Source organism: Quercus suber, unplaced genomic scaffold (genome assembly GCF_002906115.3).
Source record: "Quercus suber isolate HL8 unplaced genomic scaffold, Cork oak 2.0 scaffold_72, whole genome shotgun sequence".
NCBI lineage: Eukaryota > Viridiplantae > Streptophyta > Magnoliopsida > Fagales > Fagaceae > Quercus > Quercus suber.
In genome coordinates, this window is record NW_027069537.1 from 1,490,788 (window position 1) to 1,499,004 (window position 8,217).

Here is an 8,217-nt window from a genome sequence, read left to right on the forward strand (position 1 = left end):
ATGGAGAGGTAACCCCTTGGCAGGATAACGTTGATCAGAGTGAGCCACTTGAGTATCGATAAAGCCTCTGATGGGATGGACGACCAGAGAAAAAGGCGAATAGACAATCAACAGATGGAAGCAAAAGATAGGAAGATGAAAACTATAAAAGAAGAGCTAGTAACGCCAAAAAGGAGAGGGAGGGGGAAGAACAAAAAGCCTCCTCGGCCACAGGCCGAGGAGCATTCCCTCATTCGTAAGAAAATACTTAGCCATTTTTTAAAGAGAAGTTTGGGCATGGTGATCAACGACCAGCACCTAAGCCTGTCAGCCCACTCTCTATAAATTTATTGTTTGGGCTTGTTGGGCTGAAAACCCAACACTCAATTCAAATTGAGTCCTTACAAGTTGTTTTGTGGATTTAAAAAAAAAATTAAAATGGATAAAATCGTACTTTACATCATTTGGATTAGCTATATCTTTATTTATATAATATTTAAAAGCTAAAACATAGTATTTATTATCGCTATACTCATGTTGAGCCACATTAGTGTAGCATTTCGGTTCACTTCAGTCCACTTTGGTAATGCTTTGATAGGAGATGTTTGTGTAGAAAATGGAGCTCCTTCATTAGTAGATTCTTGATTAAATTTCAATTTTTTTTTGGTATAAGTGATAGATTTAATTATATCTGCTTCATTTTTCAACCATTCAAGACGTACAGATGATGGATCGTTTGAAAGGAGTATTAAAAACAAATTCTAACCAAACATTACATTATCTATAAAATCTCGTCTTATATAATAATTGAATGCAAAATACATTATGTTTTCTTGAAAAAAGAAAAAATTAAAAAAAATTAAAAGACTTTCAAATAACAAATATAGAAAGCTTAATTTAGAAAATTTAATATATTGTATTAAATATGTTTTTTTAGAAAATGGACAATAATTATGTATAATACCTTAGGTGTTGTTTTTTAGGTTCACCTCTTAAATTTTAGACATGTGATTTTTTTTTTTCATGGGTGGAAGTGTACTTTTAATTAAATAGTTACATGATTTTAAGAGAGGAACTTAAGGAATAACATCTAAGAGTATTCACATTAACTTCCTCAAATATTTAGCCAAACTAACCTTAAAAACACTACTTTCTTAAGTTTAACTATCTTCTTTTTTTTTTTTCTTTTTTTTATGTATGTACATCAACCTCAATATTATATCACAATTTCAATTAAATATTATTTTCTTTCTATTCACAATTTTAATCCCAAAACCCACAACCACCTAATACAACTACATCTCTTAGCACAACCACATCCCGCTGTCGTACACAACCACTAGATTACAGTGTCTTGGATCCACCCTTAAAATCCAAAAAAAATCTAAACTTAGGTTTCAGACCAAAAGTGTTGAGCTAGTAACCAACCATCGCACACCAACCAAAAACCCATCTCAACCGGTTCCAAAAACCCAAATCACAACCTATCTTGGTCATCTCCTACCAACCAAATCGGGACCCAATTTTAGCAATGCATTGATGTGATACCCAGCACCAATTAATTGTTAAAAAGAGAGAAGAAACGAGATTATAGTCACAAAAATCACCTTCAAACCAAACCAGCCATCATGACACCCATTATCGGAAACAACCATAAGCACTGCACCAAAAAAAAAAAAACACAAACTGAGCAACCACTGCATAAATCAAACAAAAAATCAATACCAACCTCGCACTCGCCGCACAAATTAAATCAAACACGTCATTCATAAAAATTAACTTTCAAACACCCAAATCCACCATCGTTGACTAGCCCCAACCACCAAATCCAAACATTGTAGTTCATGATAGTTTCAACTACTACTACTACTACTACTACTACTACTAACGAGAGAGAGAGAGAGAGAGAGAGAGAGAGAGAGAGAGAGAGAGAGAGAGAGAGAGAGAGAGAGAGAGAGAGAGAGAGAGAGAGAGAGAGAGAGAGAGAGAGAGAGAGAGTTTTAAGATTTTTTTTTTTTTTTTAGCACTAGCGAGAAGACTATCTTGCTACAAGTGGCAATTATTGTTCATTGCAAAATTTTTAAGATTTTTTTTTTAAAAAAAATAAACAATTTTTTTAGCACTAGCGAGAAGACTATCTCGCTACAAGTGGCGATTATTGTTCATTGCTAAATTTTTATGGTTAGTTTACTAAGTCTGATGTGTGGGTTTCTAGCTATATTCTTAACCTCAGGCTAGTTTGTTGTGACTGATGTTAATGCTTTAAATGCTGTACTTAAATTTTGCCCTTAGAAAATAATCACATCATTTTAAGAAAAGTTAGGAGTAACACTTATTAGTCTTATTTACTATTTTCATTTTTCATTTAAAAAAAAAAAATCAACAAATCTTTTCTTGCATCGCACAAGTTTGAGACTAATAAGTTATTATTCTTCTACTTTCAAATTTGCAAATACTTAAATAGTCAAATGCAGGATAATTCATTATTACTTTACGATTTTTTTTTCTTTTTTTGTGGAGAAATTATTACTTTACGATTGGATGCGAGCTATTTTACTGTTATTTCTTATCAGTGGACATTCATCATTTTGTATACATTTTCCTGCTGGACGTATACTATTCTACTTTTGTCTTTATCGTTGGATACTTGGATATCAATTAGAATTCAAGGCCCATTATTAGTTCTTGGATTTTGGACTTTATTTCTCTTGGTGGGCTTAAAAATGCAACAATAGTCATCGGTAATCTTTGGGTCTGCCTAGTTTCAAACTCAACTCCCATAAATAATTCCAAGTTTTGCAAGGCCATCGCCAAATCCATTTTTCGATCAAATTCTTTCATTTGGCCCTTGAAATTTGTGTATTTCCCATTTTCGATAATTTTTGTGTGAGGACCAAAAATCTTAATCAAAACTTTAGCTTCACAATTAATTTAATAGGAGGGTTTACTAATAATCCACAATGAGAGATTTGAACAAGAACAAGATTCTATGTGAAACTAAAAAGATGAGGCTATATTATTCATGCAAGAGGCAATACTATACACTTTGTTACTATTTGCTCAAGAACAAACACTTGAATCTCTTCTAAGGCTATATTTTCTCTCTAAAATTCTCTCTCTCTCTAATTTTCTATGTGTCTCCTTCTTTGCCCTTATCCTTCCTTATACCTGCCCTCCTTTCTTCTTTAGAATGTAATGTCCCTGTATAATAGAAAGGTTTCTTGTCCTATAAGACTCTTGTTTCCCTATTTTCATAATGAATTGAGACTTTTGAGGCTCTAAGCACTATTTAGGCTAGTCATTCATCAATAAATACAACTGTGCAAAGTAGGTGAGTCTCATTAATGCGGAGATGATTGTTGCTTTATCAAAAAGCTTCAGTAGGCTTTCCAGACAATTCTACATTTTCCAAAGTTCTTCCTTGAAAGCACAGCAAGTATCTCGTCCTTGAGAGCTCGACAAGCACCTCATCCTTGGCTTACGAATCTCTAGCCTTCCTAGTGAGAATAATGTCCTGCCTAAATGCTTGGTCCAAGGTTTGATTCCTTCAGAAAGGTCAGCCATTAAAATAGACCGGTCAATATTGGGCCTACCCTCATTTAGGGCGCCCAATACTACTTGTGTTAAAAACTACTTCCCTACATTTTGTTTTCTTAAAATTTTTAATTTAAAAGTCATAATAAGATTTATGTGTTTTGGAATGTCTTTTAGATACAAAATTTTAAATTTCACAATTATCTCAATTTTAGATTCTGGTATAATTTACTATTTTTCCATCAAAATTAGTGATTTTGGTGAAATAGGGTTTTGTGAGCATTTTCCTAACCACCTAAGATTCTTTTCTATTTAAACATATTATAACCTTCAAGACAAATCATCCAAGATTCTTTTACTATTTAAACATATTATAGCCTTAAAAACATTTAATTTTCAAATTAATAAAAAAATATTTTGACAATTTAAAAAAAATAATAATAATTTCAACCTATAATATCGAATCGATGTATTAGTCATTCGCTCTTACAAGGGTTTACTCAGTAAAGTCAGGTTATTGGTTCTTAACTCAGACTCAGAGCATGGGGAGTGCAATAGACCAAGTCGAGATTCGAAATATTTGGAGGAAAGTTTGGGGATTATTTGTTCCTAATAAAGCTCGGAACTTCCTGTGGAGAGCTATCAATAATTCCATTCCTACGAAAGTTAATCTTGTTCGTTGCAAGGTGATTTATGAGGATGTGTGTGATCACTGCAAAGCTGGCTCTGAAGAATTGATGTGATCCATGCTCTGTGGGAGTGTACCCATCTGGCATCGGTTTGGGAATCACATCCAAGCTGGAATTTTCTAGCCAATACCCACTTCTAGAATTTTAGAGAACTGATGAAGTATGTGATTATGGAGGCGATAGACCTAGAGTTTTTTGCAACAACAATAAGGAATATCTGGTACAGGCGCAACTCTTTAAGGATAGGTTCCAAACCCTTCCCAGTGGGTCAAAGTGTACCAGATGTTTTCGTTGCTCAAGCTAGCTTTTTCAAAGCAATTCCCCCTAAGCCTCCTGATATTTTCCCCCGAGTTTCCCAATCTGTGATTTGGAAACCTACCGCCAGTACTTTTTTTAAAGTAAACTATGTTGGAGCAGTTTTTAGATATGAGAATGCAGCTGATATTGGTGTAGTTATCATGGACGATAATGGATTGGTTGTGGCTTCTATGGCCGAGAAGATCCATCTCCCAAGCATGGTCACATTTGTTGAAGCTCTTGCAACAATTAAGGCCCTCTCTCTCGCTCATGATATTGGTCTCTCAGCCATTGTTTTAGAGGGTGATTCAGAAGTAATTATCAATGCCCTGAAGAATTATGCTCCCCCTCTTACTGCTTATGGTCACTTAATTGGAGAAGCTCAGTCCCTTACCCAAACCTTTGCTGCTATTGATTTTCTCCATATTAGACGTTAGGGTAATTTTGTCCCTCACAACATTATTAGATATGTTAGCGAGTTTATGGTGTGGACGAAGGATGTTTCTCCACACTTTCATAACGTAGTTTTAACCAATTTGGAAGTTTCTTCTTAATAAAAACTACAGTCTTCTTCTCAAAAAAAAAAAAAAAAATTACAGCCTTGTGTCTCTCTTTTGTGATGAATTTCGGAATCTACCATCTTGTGAATTTAAGAAACCCTTACAAATTCAAGGTTAATTTTTTTTTAAGTAGACGTGTTATGCTATCAATAATAATATTCAAATATGTAATACAATAATTCTTGATTAAATAAAAAAGCCATAGCAAGAGTGCAACAGTTTTTACAGACAGCCTTTAGCATTTTACAGTTTAATGGTGACAGGATCACAGGAAGCCACATAAACTTAATAAAGCTACTGTACCTCAAACCAGTGAAGACTGGCTAGCACCATCAATCCTCAATTCGGTTTTGACTTTCACTAGCTGATATATCAGAATCATCATCCCCTCCAATGGGTGTATGATCATCTTCCTCCTTTAGGATTCCATCAGAAGGCAATTGCCAAGCAAGAGGTATCTGCAACTGCAATGAAGTATTTATTGTGCTGTCTTCACCTGGGTCTGCGTGCATTGCAGTTTCTTGAAGCATCAGTGCATATTGCAAGTCATATAGCACTTCATGCATTTTAGGCCTGTCAGCACTATTTGTCTTCAAACACTTCTCAGCTGTTTCACCAAACTTTCGCAATGAACTAGGCTTGATTTTACCAACTAGCACTGGATCAATAATTTTCTCAAGTTGGCCTTTTCTTTGCCACAGCATCCCCCATTCAGCTAGGTTCATCTCCTCCAATGGAAGCAAGTTGTTAATAGCCGGTCTAGCACAGAGAATTTCAAGAAGTACAACTCCAAAAGAGTACACATCAGATTTTTCGGTCAACTGTAGGGTGACAAGGTATTCAGGATCAAGATAACCAAAGCTACCCTTTACAGCCATTGTCAAATGTTCTGGATCGGGAACGCCCGACTTTGAAAGGCCAAAGTCAGCAACCTTAGCCACAAAATTTTCATCAAGCAAAATGTTTGTGGACTTCACATCACGGTGAATGATTCCTCCAGCCGGACCAGTGTGTAGGTAACGTAGGCCCGTGGCAGCGCCAATGCAAATTTCAAGTCTTTGCTTCCAAGATAATTCAGACGGTGAAGATGTGGTCTCAGAATTGTCATTTGAATGATAGAGGTGTTCTCTTAGAGTCCCATTTTCCATAAATTCATAAACCAGTATCATCTCAGACCTTTCATCGCAGTATCCAATCAAAGAAACAAGATGGTTATGCCTGATTCGAGATAACACAATGATCTCCGTTTGGAATTCCTCAATACCCTGCCCATGCCTTGCTTCACTGCGTTTTACTGCCACTTTCGTACCATTCCGAAGAGTTCCTTTATAGACTTTGCCAAATCCACCCTCACCAATCAAAAATTTTGCATTGAAGTTCTTAGTTGCGTACTGTATTTCACCTAAAGATATCCTCCAACTAAGGTTCAGATTCGAAGGCAGGGATGAATTAGCACTACTATCAGTCAACCTGTTTAAACTTATCCCTCCAAAAAGAAGCGCTGTCAAACTTTGATCAGGCGCTGATGATTTCCTGCATTTCAAACGCAACGCCACAACTGTCATCAAAATTACAAATGCCCCACTACATACAGAAGCAATGATCATTATAACAGGGGAGTGTTTCTTGTTTGTAACTGGTTCACATTCATCCAGTATGGGACCTGATGTCTTCATGAACTCCATAATCTCCAGCCCATTCAAAAACGCATTAAGAATGCTGGAGTTATTCTCTGAAGGACTTATACTAAAATTGGTAAATCCAGAATCATCTGAATCAACCACAAAATCGATGAAAAAGGGAGTAGCGAAGTTTGTAGTTATAATATAAGGATCAATCAATTTATCAAAGTTGCTATATATATAAAGATTGAACCTTATGTCATTGAGTGTTTTGGTTACTATGTCACAGAAATGGACCCGAACAAAGTGTTTAGTATTCTTACTGACAGGAAAACTCCAAGTTAAATTTAAGAGACTGGCGTTGCCGTTAGAACCTGTCTTCAATTGTTTGGCTGTCTGGTAGACACGATCTGGGGCAGTATATTTTGTGGCCAGTTCAGAATCGTAATTAAGCGTTTGACTATAAAGCGTGCTGTTCTTCGCAGAATCGCTGTGGAGTATTAAGTAACTATCATCTGCTATCCATTTCCTCCACAATTCATCGTAATCAATTTGGGAACCTCCAAAGTTGATCCTATGGATTGTGTGCAGAGCCTGGGAGAGCAAACCAGTGTAGTTACTAACATTTCGAGCAGAACTAACGTGAGGGGCATAATCAATGATGCGGGTCTCGTTGGCAAGAAAGACTTCTATGGCGTTTACGAAAGCCAAAGACGAGTCTTGAGAAGGTATGAATTGGATTCTAAACTTTCCCTGTGGAATGGTGAGCAAGTACTCCTTTATCACTGGAAAACTACTACTGTTTCGGATGCTGAAATTGGTTAAAAGTGAAAACCCAGAAGCCGAAACATTGAACAACGCATCATATAGATTAGCACGTGACAAGTAAGCAAAGAAATGGAGGCGTACTATGTACGTACCATTCTGGTCGATTTCAAAGCTATACGAACACGGCTGTCTGTAAACTCTTGCTGTTTGATAGAGTTCTGGAATCCAAGCTGATGTGTTTCTAACTTCTTCGCTTTTCCCAGTTGAGAAAGAAAGGGAATTGCTGTCGGCAACAAAGACCTGACCGTTGACGGTGGTGTTGGAGCTTGCTCCACAGTTGATGAAGTACTTGTCAGGAACAGTACTGTTAGCTGATGAGAGAAGCAGAAGTGAAGAGAAGTGGAGAGTTAAGAGAAGGCAGAGTTGGAAAAGAGTCTTATGGGAGTGAACCATTTCCATGGATTTTTGTGAGAGCAGCATAGTTCTTCAGTGTTAATTATGATGGGTTGCTGAGGATGTAATAAAGTTGGTAATAATAATCAACAGTATGCAAATATCAAATTGAAAAATGTTAAACAAAGACCTTGACTTAAAAGTATATACTTTAAGCACCAAATAACTTTGGTGGTTGATTTACAAGTGTAAATGTACGAGGGGTGTGAGAAATGAGGATTGAGGTTCAAGACTCTAAAAAAGGACTTCATACGCGTATATATTTAAATTATGTTATATATTGTAAAAAAAAAAAAAATATATATATATATATAT

The 8,217-nt window shown here is 36.0% G+C and overlaps 1 protein-coding gene across 1 annotated transcript; it reads right to left on the minus strand.

The window, feature by feature from the left end:
- Positions 1–5,223: 5,223 nt before the first annotated feature.
- Positions 5,224–8,001, minus strand: LOC112032234 (probable receptor-like protein kinase At5g24010). The gene has a single exon (XM_024065003.2). The coding sequence runs from the start codon at positions 7,927–7,929 to the stop codon at positions 5,392–5,394; it is 2,538 nt and encodes an 845-aa protein (XP_023920771.1). The 5' UTR covers positions 7,930–8,001; the 3' UTR covers positions 5,224–5,391.
- Between the last annotated feature and the right edge of the window lie 216 nt (positions 8,002–8,217).